General features: G+C 42.3%; 3 protein-coding genes across 6 annotated transcripts; all 3 read right to left on the bottom strand.

The window, feature by feature from the left end:
- Window positions 1–690: 690 nt before the first annotated feature.
- LOC128259346 (uncharacterized) lies at window positions 691–1974 on the bottom strand. The gene is made up of 2 exons (XM_052991661.1): window positions 1641–1974; window positions 691–1097 (listed from the first exon to the last, which is right to left on the bottom strand). Exons 1-2 carry the CDS (start codon window positions 1894–1896, stop codon window positions 1012–1014), a joined length of 342 nt encoding a protein of 113 aa, XP_052847621.1. The 5' UTR covers window positions 1897–1974; the 3' UTR covers window positions 691–1011.
- A 1579-nt stretch (window positions 1975–3553) lies between these two features.
- Window positions 3554–5145, bottom strand: LOC128259334 (uncharacterized). The gene is given in 2 exon segments (XM_052991648.1): window positions 3554–4316; window positions 4319–5145. Coding segments are annotated over 2 exon segments (1452 nt in total). The 5' UTR covers window positions 5076–5145; the 3' UTR covers window positions 3554–3621.
- Window positions 5146–7181: 2036 nt separating this feature from the next.
- Window positions 7182–14569, bottom strand: LOC128259327 (neurotrophin 1-like). Of its 4 annotated transcripts, XM_052991638.1 has the most exons (7): window positions 14233–14531; window positions 11486–11998; window positions 10257–11173; window positions 9898–10029; window positions 8970–9116; window positions 8328–8907; window positions 7686–8245 (listed from the first exon to the last, which is right to left on the bottom strand). In XM_052991638.1, exons 2-7 carry the CDS (start codon window positions 11939–11941, stop codon window positions 7820–7822), a joined length of 2658 nt encoding a protein of 885 aa, XP_052847598.1. In that variant the 5' UTR covers window positions 11942–11998; window positions 14233–14531; the 3' UTR covers window positions 7686–7819. The 4 variants fall into 4 exon arrangements, with proteins under 4 accessions (XP_052847595.1, XP_052847597.1, XP_052847596.1 ...); XM_052991635.1 differs by having other exon boundaries at window positions 7182–8907; window positions 14233–14536; XM_052991637.1 differs by having other exon boundaries at window positions 7182–8907; window positions 14111–14532.
- Between the last annotated feature and the right edge of the window lie 1642 nt (window positions 14570–16211).

Raw genomic sequence — 16211 nt, 5'->3', positions numbered from 1 at the left:
GAAGAAAAGTGTCAATGCAGAGGTCAATTGGAGAATTTCGTTTCTCGGCTACCGATTGGCCTTAGATCAGTGACTAAATTTATTCAAAGGTTCCTCTGTGAAATCGAACGATTATTGTCGCACCAGCGCCGCCGTTAATTTTCGATGTCCATTGTCCGTCACTTCCGTGACCTTTCAGTCTAATGTCTTGATGTCTTGATGTCTGGCGACTTCCAATATCCGATTGTTGCCTGTCAAAATCCGATCAAGACAAATTGTCTTAAAGCGGGTTTGTTTTGAGAATCCGAGACACTTGGCTTACACACAATGCTCGCTCGTCTGATGCGATTTATGCGATTTATGGTATTCCACTCATAAATAACGCATACGCGGTGTGGAACAACAGGAGTCAAATATCCGGCGCATACTCGTACTTTTCTGCCGTTTATTGCTGGCCATTTATGGCTGAACTTTGCTTCAGTTCTTGCCAATTTGTACAGTTAATTTGCTTCTGAAATAAAACCCCTATTAATTAGATTAGGCCAGCGATATAAAGCCAATGTTTGGTTGGCTCCATTTGAATTGCAAATTAGGTGGGCGCTTCCATGTGATTGACGTGTCTAAACTTTTTTACGATGGCATAAAATAACGAGCAAGCCGAGCTAAGAGTAAAATTAAAACAATCAACGGTAGCCATCAAACACGCAGGCATTAATTTGTACAAAGTATAACATTTATTTATGTAATATTTAGTTTGTTGTACTCTTTTTTTGTGATTTTCTGCTTAATTGAAGCAATTATCCTCGCACAAAGGGGGCAGTGCAGTTAATCTGTTTGCCATTCGGTCAAGAACGCATCGTCTGGCAATTGAGGCTAGTGCTGGCTATTGCTATTAATGCTATCTTTGTCGGCTTCTATTTCGCTACTTATTTCTTTCTAAACGAGCTAGTGCTGGCAGATGTCTAGTGCTTATGCAATTCTACTGAGGCTGGAAAAGTTTTTGTTTTTTTGTGTTAGGGCTAAGATTCCTTATCAGAAGTAGTGTCCATAGTGTCCATGGTGTCCATGGTGTCCGTAGTAGCCACCGTAACCACCGTAGCCTGCATAGTAGGGATAGCCTAGGGATGGATTTAAAAAATATTTATAGTATTTTATTAAGTTTTAGATTAATTCTTTCTTAAAGTTCAACAAATTTTAAATGCTACTATTTTACCAAACAAAGTATTTAACTTGGTTTGAAAGTAATCATTCTACAACAAAATATAAACAGGTATTTTACCTTATTTCTATGCTTAATATACATATAAAACACACAAACTTTCTGCGTAAAAATAATGTAATAAAACATCGGAATTAAAAGGACCTGAATCAACGAAATGTATATTTACCCAGTTACTCATAGATAGCTATTAAAAAAGTATTTTAAAATCAATTATTCTTTCAATTATTAAACACCAGACATTATCCATGCAGGATGTGTTCCCACTCTTTGTAAACTTGTCTTCCCAATTAAGTGTGGCTACGGCTGTAATGCGGACTTTAAAATTTAAGAAGTGAATCTATCTACTATTTAACACCAAAAACTATCGAAGTAGGATGTGTTTCCACTCTTTATTTTTCCAACTTATCGTACCAATTTCTTAATAACCCACTTATCTTACCAATTCCGTAGTAGCTACCGCTGTAATGCGGCCAATATCCGCCGCCGTAGTAGCCCCCCAGGTAGGGCGATGAGTAGTATCCATATCCAAAGGAGGCAGCTCCTTCCAGATCCTTCTCCTCGGCCTCCACGTTGGCCTCCTGGTCGCCGCCCTCCTCTCGACCCTCCTGTGGGCGTGGCAGGGCCTCAGATCCGGACAAAATAAAGGCCAAGAGGCAGAGGGCGAGCAGGAGGCAAACGGATTTGGCTTGGAACATCTTGGCGAGTACTTGCGTGTACTTTTGCGGATTTCCTTTGGGCTTGCAAAGAGTTGGGAATTGCCACTCGGGGCTTACAACAACTGACTGACTGACTCTGGGATCGTGCAGCGGGCTTTTATAATGGCCAATAGCGATTCTTGCAACGCCAGCCATTGCCATCAATGCGCAGCGACAAAACAATTGTCTAAGCGAAAAACGCTTTTCCCCCTCCAATTTGGGCGACTCCAGCTGCGTGTGCTTCTAACAATCCGAAAGAAAACCCCACCGAAACGAAACATCAGTGAATTGGCCAAGGGAGGGAGGCTTCGGCTTCTATTTCTTGCATGACCGACTGCTAATTACATTGCTTTGGGCCAACTTATGTTTGCTTGTTTTTCGCTTGCCACCCACCGCCCACTCCGCCCACTTCGTCTGTGATCAGTGGGGTCAATGTCGCAATGGGCAGTGCCCCTCTTCATTTCGATAAAGGCCAGGAATCCATTTGCTTACATAATGTGGACCGATTTTTTTACTCTACGATATCGTTCCACTCTAATTTATCTCTCGCCCCGCCAACACACAAAAATAATAATCATAAAAAGCCAACACACGCTCTATAAATTAAATAATTCTTTGACAAAGTGGCTGGACAACATTCTAATCCCATAAAAAAAAATACCGCCCAAAAAACGTCAGACTAGGTTTAGTAGCCAAAAAACGAATGTGGAAATGAAAATGTTTCAAGAATACAGGTATGGAAGCCCCACAAAACTAGCTAACTGAGAGAACAAACTAGTATCATCTGGATGAGAGATGCGAGAGATCTGTGAGATCTAATTTCCCTGTAATAGAGGTCACCTGTATTTTCTTCCGCTTCATCTGAGTTACCCGCACCTCCAGTTAATTGCCGAAAATCTTCTCACAACTTTGCATGTTAGGCGGGGTCAGGGCTTGGGACAATGCGTTTCGCACGTTTGCCAGCCGAAGTTGAAGCTGAAGCTGAAACTCGGGGCTAATTGCCAGTTTGGGCTTATCTAAATTGCCGCATTAGCCAAGAACTTGTGACTTGAGTTGGGAGCTGTTGTAATTAGCCAAGTTAAATGCTTGGTTGCCCATCAAGAATCCCCCCAGAGAAGTGGCATTGAAAGAGGTGAGGTGAAGAGTTCCAGGGCTAGTATCTTATTATTTGTAAATAATTACAAAGTTCGTGGAATGAAAATATGTACGAGAATTTAATAAAAAATTTAGAAAATGCGAGCTTAGAAATGCAAATGAAAACTTTAAGCATATTAATAGTAACAGAAATAATATTGGAATTAGCTTTCCTTAAGAATAAGAAACAAAACACATGAAAAGCAGAAACTCAGTTTTAAAATAGCTCATAAAAATATTATCAGAAATGAGATTTAAACTAGCTTTCCTAAAAAACGCAACAATTTACACTCAAAAGCATTCTGTAAAATTAAATTATAACTAAAAACCCATACAAATTTAAAGCCTATTTTAAAAATTGCCTATTAAAATATTTAAAATATTAACAGAAATAAGATTTTAACTAGGTTTCCTAAAAAAGTGAAAATTTACCTTTATAATATGGCCAAAAAAAATTAAGAAGTTATAGGTATAATATTAACACATAAAATGCAATTTAAACACTTTCAATTTTCTGTCTGATTCTGTAATAATACTTTATTCTTTGTAAATAAATAAATAACAACTAGTTAAGCACGCGAAGAGCACGATTTACTCGTAGTCCAATGTGGACACACTCTGATTTTGGCTGGGCATATCGGGAAATCGATGGAAAAGCGTTGAGGAAGGCTTCGTTTGACTGTCCAGTCGGGTCTCGTAGATCCCGCCCTCTGAGTTAATCAGATACCAACTGGGCGTGGGAGTGGCCCTCTGCAATTCCTCTTGATTCAGGCCAGTTATGGGGGCCACAGTGGGCAGCTTTTTGGCCAAGTCATCCAGCTCCTTGAGATACACGTCCAAGGCGCGATAATCCGTGTTGTTGGCCACCTCGCTGGGGCCAATAAACTTGGGACCCGCCAACAGATCGTGCTCCTGCCACAAATTGCGTATATTCGTCATTACATCCGCATAGACTATGGAGTCATCGCTGCGGCCCAAGTTGCGGTTGTTACTTGGTGATTTGGATTCGGATTCGGATGTGGATTTGGATTTGCGTGAATTGAGCAGGCGACTGGCCAGCGGAGTTGCGGAAGTTTCCGCAATTGAATTGGCACTTGAAAACACCGATTTGCCAGTGGTAGTTGTTATTGTCGCCTCTGTGGAGGCTAATGCCTCGTTGCGGAAGTGGCGCCGCCTCTCCTTCAATTTTTCCCGCTCTGCTGACTTGACTCGCTGTTTGAAAAGTCTTTGGCGACGTCGCCGATTGTCGCAGTTGGTGGCATTGCTGCAGATTGGTGACCTCTTACCTCATTGGTGGTTTCACCCTCGTCGGGCAAATATTGTGTGGCATTTTTCAGCAAATCCCCAATGTGAGCCACCAGTTTCAAACCCTTTTCCACATCATACATTTCCCTTTTCTTCTCCGGAATTGCCCTCCTATTTCTTTTGCTTCTCTTGTGCTCCTGATTGCGACTTAGCACCGCTCTTAGCCTTTGCTGTTGGCCACGATGGTAGATCTGCTGCTCCAGCGTTTTTTGTGTTATCAACGTGTGACTTTGTCGCTGAACATGACGTTGTCTCACCAATGGCAACTTGTGTCTGTGACGCTGCAACAAACGCTCTGTTTTACGCACAGAAGCAAGGATTTCCACGGGAATTTGCAGCTGATTGGGGGCATTCTGAACTTGAGTTTCCTGGGTGAGCAGGTCTCTTTGGGGTATGATTTTAGCCCTGTTAGAGGACAGTTTTCTGGGTTGTTCCCAGACGACAGGTGAATTGGCGGGTTGCCTTTGCCGCAGGCGCTTTAGCTGCTGGAAATGCTGAGGTGGCTCAATGATCCTGATCACATCCCCGGCATCGTCGTCCACATAGCCAGGACGAATGTCCTGCAGATGTGGGGGCACTCGATTTTCGGGCTGCTTGGGCTCGGGCTTAGATACTCTATAAACTGGGGGACTTGGAGAACTACTAGTAGGAGCTCCATCCCTCCCCAGACTATCCACTTTGATCGCCTGACTTAGTTGCGAGTACAGGAGGAGTAGCCCGCAAATCCTGAGCACTGCCATTGCCACTTTTACTATCGCTCACTATCGCTCCCAAGGTCGGAGAAATGCAACTTTTCACTTTCGCGTTCGACGGCCGACCGACAACTGTGCAGCAAGTGTGCTATCATTGGGCCTTTATAAAATTTCCTCGACGTTTTTCCCCATTTTCCAGTTTGATCGCCGCGAGCCTTTCTTGCTTTCTTTATTTCTTTCGTGACGAGATAGATGTCTTTGGAATCGTCATCGGCGTCGTCATCGCTCGTTTGTTTGCTTCGGCAGCAAATGAAAGCGAAACTGGGCAGCCAAGTGACGTTGCTGGTTGCTGGTTGCCAGTTGCAGGTTGCAGATTGCAGCGTTCAACGTCCAGTGTTATAACTGGTCAACGTCGCAGCTTTAAGCCGCGTTTCGCTTTAGAAACCCACTTTGCATACGCGCACCACACACCACCACAGCATTGCAACTTTCTGGCTCCTCTGCAGAAACTAGTTTCCAATTCAGTTTTCGATCGTGTGGGTAAGTGTTTTTATTTTCGCGGTCTCGAATCTCATTAGCGCCCGCCGCTTGACCCTCAACTTGAACTTCGCCAGAGCCAGAGCCACTGATACCGATATGTATTTGTGTCATTTGGGCGAAAGGCAAACCGAACGGTGAAATAATTTATGCACTGGCCATTTAATTTGCGTGTCTTAAATATTTTGGGAACAATGGGATCTTTACATGGCTATGATTTATAAGCTACTTGGGTATGCAGCGGTGGGAATATTTAATAGGAATAATAAATTTATTCATGAATTCTTTATAAGTCAAATGTTTTGATTGTTGATCAGGAATGGGGGCCAAATTCTTTGGTTTTATAGGATAAAAGCATAACTTGCCAAATAAAGCTGGATCATGGAATGCTACTTCTTTTAGAGCTTAATTTAATTAAAACAAAATAAATTTAATAGGAATAATTAGTTTATCATTAACTTTTTATGAATAAAATGGGAAAAAATTCTTCTTTGATTAATAGCATATGTAGCCGAATAAAGATAAAGAATGAAATGTTCTTTCTTTCAGAGCTCGTTTTATTTGAAACAAAATAAATTGAATACTTATTAGTAAGAAATATTTAGTTCATGAGCTCTTTTAAAATAATAGGTTTTTATTGGAAACTAGGAAATGGAATAAAACTCTTATGATTAAAAGCATTAATGGCATAAATAATGCTAGCTTATGGAGTGTTATTATCTTGAAATCTAAGTTTAATTAGAACATTAAACTAAAACTGGCAGTAAAATTTTTGCTCAATGTTTTCAAATCTGTTTAATAATAAAATTAAAACCTGCTTTAATGAAAATAAACTTCAAATGTATAATCTTGTTAAATAAAAACCAATTAGTAAATAAATCATCAAAACTGGTAATAAAATGTAATGTTGAAAGTTTTGGAAATAGTTGCAAAGAAAAATTTTAAAATTGATGGCCTATATAAATTAAAGGAAACCACACATACATACAAATAATTAATGTAATTATTTGTTATTGAGTGTTATTATCTCGAAAGCTCAGTTTAATTAGAACATTAAACTAAAACTGGCAGTAAAATTTTTACTCAATGTTTTCAAAGCGGTTTCATAATAAAACTAAAACCTGCTTTAATAAAAATAAACTTCAAATGTATAATCTTGTTAAATAAAAACCAATTAGTAAATAAATCATCAAAACTGGTAACAAAATGTAATGTTGAAAGTTTTGGAAATAGTTGCAAAGAAAAATTTTAAAATTGATGGCCTATATAAATTAAAGGAAACCACACATACATACAAATAATTAATGTAATTAGTTGTTATTGAGTTTTTTAAACAACGCAGCTTATATTATCAATCAAATTTAACAGCTCTTTTAATGGCAAATCGGTTGCGCATGCGTTTTGAGTTAACATTAGTCAACATTTTAAAAAAGCGCCTAAAAGATGCTTTAAATTGTTTCTTTGCCTATAACAGTGGTAGTTAACAGCAGCACAGTGAGTGCAAAATGTAAACGCTATTGAGCCCAGATAGCTACATTCCTTTTGAATTGTATAACCCACTAAAACCAAATTAAAAAACAAAATATGATTTTAATAAATTATATTTATTGCTAAGACTCTGGCGACAAGTCAACCAATGTCTTGACCAATTCATCTCTTATTTTTTCGCTACACACTACAAAATAAATAAATAAATAAACATAGTTGGTTAAACATTAGAGTGGATTGGGAATGGGATGTGGGGGGCTTGAGATTAGGAGCCATTTGGACAAACTACAAGATTAAGCTCCTGGCGAGAAGGGCAGAGACTACAAGCTAGGGCATCGGCGTTAATACGTTAGATTGCGGGAATTTGAGGTTGATGGAATCATGCGACTTAAGCTTAAGCTACTCCGCAACCATGGGCAGCCAGGCGTTATCGCTGGCAAAACCGCCGGCCAAACTACCACCCACAGCACCACCTGCACCACCATTTGCCCTGAAACCCATGCGCCGCTCGTGAGTTTTGGGCACCGGTATGGGATGTTGGTACACTCCAGCGATGCTCTCCATGCCCATGCCCATGCCCATGTTTTTCTGTTGCGATGTGGGGGTATTCTGCGGGTATATACGTTGCTCCACTGTGTGGGACTCCTCGGCCAGAGGTTTAACTGTAGAACTCTTCTTCTCGAAGAAATCAATGATGGGATGGTAGTTATAGTTGATCCGCTTGCCCGAAACCTCGCCATTTGCGCCGCCGCTGGGGAAGATGGAGCTCACTGGATAGTTGGCCTTCGATGGTGGCTGTGGTAGTGCCGTCGACTGATCGGTGGTGCGCTCGGTCGAAAGTGACGGCGCTGAGCCGGCAGCCACTGTGTGGGTCGTGGGCGTGGCAGCTGTGAGCGGTGGTGCATAGAAGCGGGGTCGCGACTTGCCACCTTGCTGCCGGTGGTAGCCGGTTGGAAGTGTTGCCGCTGTTGGGGATGCTGTTGCACCACCTGCTTGATGGGCATGGGCGGCAGGGGCAGGGGCAGGGGCACCGCCGGAGAGGGCACCACTGAAACCGCCGAATTCCGGGCCAAGGGCAGCTGTTCCCGTTCGGCCTGGTAGACTACTTGTGGTCTGTGGAAATCGTAGGCGGACGGCAGCAGCTCCTTCTCCTGCGGACGATGTTGCGGATGCGGTTGCGTATGTGGGGGGTGCTGTGTGGGTGGAGGCATAAATACGCTTGCGATTGAGCGGGACACGCGGCTTCTCTGCGGGGCCAGCAGCGAATAGGTTTACCTCTTGGTCCGTATGCGTCTCACTTGGCGCCAAATCCAAGTCCAGACGCGCCTCCGACTGCTGCTGCGGTCGCCGGCGGCTCGTCTGTGTGTAATACTTCTTGGAGCCGGAACTGGAGACCTTAAATCCGCCGTCGCCATAGCGATCATCGTCATCATCCGGGGGACTCAGGTAGGGACCCACACTGGTACTCAAGCCAGGCAACTTCACTCGCACCTTGTTGCTGCTGGAGTACAGCTCGTTGGTTTCCCGATGGTTGAACGAGGGATAACGCAGACCTAGTTCGTCCTCCTCACTCTCATCGGCATAATCAAGATCCTCTTCGTTGATCGTACTGTAACCATTCTGATTGACATTCATATTGCCCAAGGGTGAATAATCCTTGGCCTGAATGGAGGAGAGTGGTGGAAACTGCTGCCGATAGCCATCCACCTGGCAGGAGCAGCAAGTGGGCACCTTGAATATGTCCACATGAAGACCACGAACCTTGTCCCAACTGAGCAATCGGTGGTAGTTGTACACCTGCGAACAGTGGGAGCGATAGGTCTGCGCCAGGTAGGAACAGCTCTCGCCGGGATTGCTGCGGATGTGAAGTTAACAAGTTAATGGGGTTTTCCCAGGTGAAAAATCATTAACACCCACCTGCACTTCTCCAGTCGCAAGGTCTGCGTGTGCTGGCCGGTGTTCACTATGTATTTCCACTCTCCCGAAGCGGACTTGGCCTTCTGGGGTCGGGCATAACGCACCACGCTCTGGCACATCCCACCTGCACTGCCTTCATCCTCACGCCTGCAATCGAAATCAAGATAAATTTAAAATATAGCTAAGTTAACAACGCTCATAAGCATGTTAAAGAATTAAGATCCGCTGTAAATTATTTCATTGAGTATATAATGATTTAATTGAAATAATTAAATCTTTATATATTTAGATCAAAAAGCAAGAGTTTTATAATATAAGTAAAAAGTAATAAACCATTTAATACTATACTCATTTTGACAGAATGGTAAACGTTAGAACAAAGCTCCAAATATTTTGTGGAGAAATCTTATTACTACACTGGTTAAAAATAAACGTAGTAAATCAAAACAATTTGTACTGATTAAAATAAATATTTCTCGCATTGTTTTAATTATGAAAAAGAGTCGATTCTCAAATAATTGACTATTTCCGGAACTGATTTTAATATATAATAAAAATAATAAGACTTTAACCATATTTTACTTAGATAAAATGGGAATTATAATAAATATATAATTTTTATAATGAATATAAGATTTTGAATTCAATAGTCAGATATTAATGTTTAACTACTCAAATTTTTATGACTGTAGAAAATGACTTTAAAGTCTTAACATTGATTTTTATTTGATAAATAAAAAAACACACCCTAAAATCTGGATCACATTTCGAAAATATTATAGTTTTTCGAAGTGGGCCCTACTAAAACATCACAAAAATTTCACTTTAATTTCCATCAATAAATTCTGCTAAACAGAAAGTTTAGCTTTTAAATTGCCCCCGAAGCCACACCTCAAACCCATTTATACCTGCCTTTCTTTTAACTCACCTCTTTTTGCTCAGGCTGAAGTCATCGAATTCGTCGCCAAACTCCAGATTATTGTTGGGCTTGTCGTAGAACTCGGCCAAAAGAGCGGACATGGCATTCTTGTGTCTTCGAATGCTGCCCATGATCTGTTCGCTGGGAGTTTAAGATAAAAGATACAGTTTCCAACTGCTTTTGTTTTGCATGGCAACGCTAACCAAAACCAGTAACTAAGCATATAAGTGCAAGGGAACGTTGGGCCAGTGAGTTTTATAAATTACAGTTTATTAGGGCTAAAATTCGGATTAAACTAGGACTAAGGACTAAGGACCGGAACCAGGACCCTGGGGGAACCGCTCACCAACTAGCTACGGGGATCTTACAGCGGATAGTCGTCGGTGCGGATGCACATGTTGCTGGTGAATCGTTCGCACTTCTTGTGAGATGCGGCCACCACGGGCTTGTGGGAACTGGCGGCTGTTTTATGTCTTCCCCTCACAGATGTTTGCACCCTCTTCCTTTTAATGGGTGATCCGGATTTTTGACCATGCAATGGTCTTTTTCCCAGGCGGTAACGTGGTCCGGCAATGAGTTCCTCGGGACTGGGTAGAGGTTCCTCTGTATCCTCGGCGCTGTTTCGCTGCAGATCTAATCTCTCATCGGCACTTAGAGGGATTTCGGTGCCATTCAGACCGGCAAAAGCAAGATCCTCTACCGCCAAATAGGCCTGGTCATCACTAGAGGACGCCACCTGCTCCTCCTCCACCTCCTGACTAATTGCCTGCTGAAATGCAGTGGTATTCAGTTTGATAGTACGCCCAGCAATGCCACCCAAAAGCTGCTGTTCAGACACAGAAGCGGGCACGGATCGAGTCAACTTGTGGACAAACTCATTTGCCGATCGTCGAACTCTTTGACCATGGTTTTCTGGTTTAGCCGCCTTTGTTTCGTTGCCATGAAGATCGCCTGTCAGAGCCTCATTGATCATCTGCGGATCGAGCACTTCTGCTCCCATCTCATCGAAGAAGTCCTCTAGGGACTCGGAGGGTTTTTCTCGAGGAGAAACCTCCTTTGGTTTTGGTTCCACATTAACGGCAATGGTGCCCACTTGGTCGTCTTGCTGGGACTCCTCGGCAGTCAAATCATCTTCACGTCGACTGATGGGCGTATGGAAAAGAGCAGCTGATGCCGATTCCGATCCCAGATTAATATACTTGCGGGTGGAACTCTTTATCAGATTGGCGATGTCAAAGACTATGGGCAGAAGCAGCTTTTTGTCATTGCCAAACATCATGCGAACCTGCAGAAAAAAAAGAAAATTCAATAGGAATGATCGTAAGATTAAAAAAGTTTTAAACCTTTTATTATACAATTTTAGTTATTAGCCGAAACAATATAAAAATGGTTTTAGAATCTTTTAAATGAATTTATAATTTATACATTTGGTAACCCATTATTTTATGTCGAGCTTCTTTTAGATTTCTAGTTCTTAAGCGATCCAGTAACAAATCATAATAGGTTTTCATATGTCTAATATTATCCCACATGTTATATTTAGGTATTTAAATATTATTCCATACGTCCATACAAAATGGAATATCCTAAGACTCACCTGTTCAAACTTCAGTTCGTGTCCCTTCTTGGCGTTCATTTGAGCCGAGATCAGAGCGGACAAAGCCAATCGCTGCTGCGAGGAAAGCACCCTGAGAATGGGCATCACCTCCACGAACTTCTGGCGCAATCCCTCGTCCGCCAAGGCCTTGGCCAGGGCGTTCCTCAAGACCCGTTCCCGCCAGTCGAAGGGTGGCAATTGTCTCTCCGGTTCCGGATCATCTAGATCTACGCTAAAGTCCAGCATATTCGACTCCAACTTCTTGTCGGCCTGCTCCGCCTGCTGAGCCTCCTCCAGATCGTCCAACTGCCAGTCCTCCTGCACAGCATCTTTGGAGTCGGCAAAGTCAAAGTCCATCAGCTCATCGTCGGCGGAATTGCCACTGACCAGGTCCAAATAGAGCACACAATAGAGCAGGGCCCAGAAGAGGCAGCCAAAGGCGCGGCCAGCTTTCATTTTCACTCTGGCTTTGTTTTTTTCTTGGCTTTATTTTAGAGATTCAGCAGCGGTCGTCTGCAAATGACAAGGCAAAGGAAAGTTTAAATGCAGGGGGCGGTCACTGGTGGCGTCTTAATTTCCCAAATAACAAACGAAACAATAACGGCTGGTTAATTGTTTATTTATGCCTGCAAGCGGGCGACACTCGCACGCTTTCAAAAAACAGTTTAGTTTATTCTTAGATGCGTTGCAATTTGCTGAAGAAATTCGTAACCCCCTATTTTTGGCTTTCCATCGAAAGCAAGAGTCATTAACATGAGAGTATTATTACGACTATTACGACTGTGGAGCAGTAGTCATAACCATCGTGGTCTTGGCCAGGCTATTACAGCAGCTCGTCTCGTCTCGTCTAGTCTCTTCTCCGGCTTTAGGTAATCGCACTCAGCCATTGGCTCCGTCATCATCATGATCTTGCCGCGACTGTCATCTCAGTTGACTGCCCAACAAGGCGTGAAGCACCAAAGCTGCTCCGGTTGTTGTTATTTTTGAACATTTTTATGACTAGGGTTATGACTCCCGACTAAGCGGGCCGTTTTGCGGTTATAAGATACGGCAGAAAGGTCGTGTGATTGATTTGACTGGGCCTTAACTTCCTAACATCATAATGAAGACATTTGTTATGCCAAAAGAGCTGCCCTCCTTGGTTTTCACTTCTCATCTATGCAAATGTGTGCAGTATGTGCAGGCTGTGCAGTGCAAAGGAAAGTCTTTCTTTCCCTATTTCTTTACTTTGTTATTTATATAGTTGGCTACCCAAAGGAGCTGACAAATCTGAATGCTAACAACACCCAGGCCAGGAAAACTGCTCCAAGGCAATGGCAATGGCAATGCTTGCTTACCAGCTGCATCAAAGTTTTTTTTTTTTGCTAGCCGGAGATGCTGCTGACCTTTTGTGCAGATGAAAAGTGAAAATTTGGCTGCATCGGCAGTGGCAGTTGACAGTTTAGAAAAGGCAGCCAAGGCCAGCCAGCATGAAAACTTATGGCAGACGTGGGCCAGCTAGAGATTGCCGATATTCGCGTCTTTTGGCAGGCTGCCTTTGGGTGCATGGCAAGCAAATAATTGAATGAAATGATGCGCCGCCTCACAGTTTGCGGCACGAACGTGAGGATGCTGCCGTTGTCATGGCGCTGGCTAGGCTCAATGTCTTTAATTTATCTCGCACACCTGCACAGCACATCCCGCTAATGGATCCTAGGCCATGGGGGAGCTGGCGGCGCTTCTGGTTTTTTTTTTTTTTTGTGGCCTTTGCATATATGTACATTGTACATACGAACTAACGAACGTGGCTGGGAAAGCGGCGCGGTACGATAAATCAAATTAAGCCAATAAGTCGCAGCCGTTTCCCATATATACCGACCATTATTTCGGTTCCCAGGCAACCCAGCAATTTGGCGTGGGTGCCATTGCAAGAAAGTAAATATAAATGGCTGATGCTTGCATTTGCAGATGCTGCAGCATGCAATCTCTCAGCGAATTCTTTGGCCACTTTAATTAGCTTGTAATTTGCGTGCGTTGCGCAGACAGACGAAACGGGGCCAGTCCAAAAAAAAAAAAAAAAAGAAGAAAAAAACACAAAACACAAAACTAAACAGCGAAAAAAAAAAACAAACGAAGAAAACAAATTAAAGCACTGCAAATGAGAGAAGAAACAGCGGAAAGCAAGAAAGTCGCACTGACAATCTCCCGCAGAATCCTACTAAGCAGACTAAGCGGCTTCAGAGGCAACTAGGTGCTAACCGACTAACCTAGTAAGCGAACCCGCTGAACCACTAGCCACAGCTGTCGAGCTGTGTTAGACCAATCAGGGATCAATATCTTCATCGAATAGGTTGGCCCCCTTAACTCATATAAAATCCAAGCCAATTTGCCGGGCCCTAAACGAAAGACTTAAGGCACAAACTTGACGATCACCGAAAAGCGGCAACTCATATAAATAAACAGACACACGCAAACGCACACGCACACCTTAAACAGCTCGGACTGACACAATTTCCTCGGGCGTAAAGAATAAAAAGAATTCAAATTTTTGTGCGTCGTCGCTGTAGGTTGTTGTTGTTGTTGTTTTTCTTATTTCTTTCATTTAGAAAGTTGTTTCCATTTCACATATTTGGCTAAAATACTCACACACACACTCATTTATAAAATGGTATTTTAAAATTTCAATTTCGATTTTGTTTCTTGTTCTCTGCTTTGCGCTCTTTTTTATGTGATTAATTTATAAAACGAGGCTGAGCTCAAGAAATCACCTGAGATCAGCTCGACTTCAGTCCACTGTTCTTCTCCTCCACGCTCTTCTTATACTTTTAGTTTTGGTCACTGATTATTTCCTGTTGCGGCGCAAGAACCGAAGTTTCCATTCCACTCCACTTTAAACAGATAATTTTCACTTTTACGTCTGATTTTCAGTCAGTATGCTGATTTTCACACTTTTCACACGCGCCTCAATTAACAGATTTTCTACTTTGCCACACTTCTTGGCTTGGCATTCACCTTCGTTTCGCTTTTGAGCCAGCTTTTCTTCCGCCTGCTACGTCTGAACGCTTTCAACACTCGCCGCAGACTGATTTGCTGCCTCAACTGCTGCTTACTGCTTCTTTAACTGCCGCCGCTGCTGCTGTCGCTTTTGTTGTTGTTGTTGTTGTTATTGTTGTTGTGGTTGCTGTTGTTGCGGTGGCTGCTGCGGTTTTTGCGACTTTGGCTCAGTTGGCGTTCTGGACCCGTTGCAGTAAATCCAACTTTGCTGCGTGTTTGCGCATTAAAAATGCGCATCGTCAAATTGCATTTCTTGTGCAGTTCGCTGGTTCATTGAACCGTTAGCTGGCTCCCATTTGCATATTCCACATGTGAATCTATTAGCATTTAAGTCGGAAGCGTTTTTCCATATTTTAGAGTTTTGCCCAGTTCGTGTCTTAAGTCATTTGTTTTCAGCACTGGGTCAGGAAGCGAATTTGCCGAAAAAACGGAAGCATGCAAAACGGTGTATTTAAAGTGCTTTCCATCGGCATCATTAGCCACGGAAAACACTGTGACCACTTCATTGGGCGTATCGCCCGCCCGTGAGGTTCAACCCCCAAAGTTGAGGAAAAAAAATTAATTTCACTGCCGCGGCACTTTCGTTTTTCAAGAAACTGCCCTCGGTGGCAACTTAGGGCAGATAGTTAGCGCCTCCGCCTATTTGTCAGCCACCAAGCAGTGGGACAGAACTGAGAATTATATTGCTTAATTAAATTAAATCGCTAATAAGCAACAATAATTTAAAATATGTTTTGATTTCATATATAATTTATTTTTATAATTTATATAAATAAACCTACAAAGCTTTTGATGTCAAGATGGCCAATGTATTTAATGCAGTTTTAAAAGCATTATATTATAGTAAAAAAGATTTTCAAAAAGAGATTTTCAAACTGTTTGGCAGAAAATGTTTTTATTTTAATAACCTATTTTAATTTTATTAAAATCGAAAAATACTATATAATAATGAAACTTTTAAAAAGTAAAAATAAAGTAAGCCCTTCATAAGGTTTAAATTAACTTTTTATATTAAAACCCATTGTTTGCCTAGTCATCGACTATGTTAAGCATGGATAAAGTTAATTGCTTTTATAACTTTGCTCCCCACAGTGCGATGATTTTGACTTGCGTCTATTAACGACTTTTCGTGCTTTTGACGTTTCGCTTTTGTGCGCTTTATTGTTATTTCTTCATCATTGGCTAAAACCATAAACTATCGCCTCAATTGCTCCAGGGCAGTGGCAAGTGCCTCCTCCCTACGGCTTCTGTGGCACTTTCAATGACCACTTAAAGAGCATTTTCTTCACACTTTCGTTGGTAACCACAGCGGCAAAACGGGCCACCAGCTGAATTTTCATTTCATTTTCATTTTTGTTTGCACGCAATACTTTCCAGCCTCTACGCATTTTATCTTAATGTCCATTTGTCGAGATTACCGCATCGCTGGACGTGTGTTTAATTGCAGCGTCATCAATCAAGCAACCATGTTCGAATGTGTCCTCTCCACCGACTCAACTTTGTTGCACTTGCTGCACGGTTTTTCTTGCAACATATTCGTGGATTTTCCGCTACCGGCTGGCCAACTACATGACCATAAAAAACCGCGATGCACTTGGCTAATTTGCACATTTTTATGTTAATTTCATATTTATTTCTTTATTTTTGTGTGTGTGAATATTCCGGTTTGGGAGTGAACCACTGCAGTTCGTCA

Source organism: Drosophila gunungcola (genome assembly GCF_025200985.1).
Source record: "Drosophila gunungcola strain Sukarami chromosome 3L unlocalized genomic scaffold, Dgunungcola_SK_2 000005F, whole genome shotgun sequence".
Taxonomy (NCBI): Eukaryota; Metazoa; Arthropoda; class Insecta; order Diptera; family Drosophilidae; genus Drosophila; species Drosophila gunungcola.
Note: the sequence above shows the minus strand (reverse complement) of the source record. Positions and strands in the feature narration are given on the sequence as shown.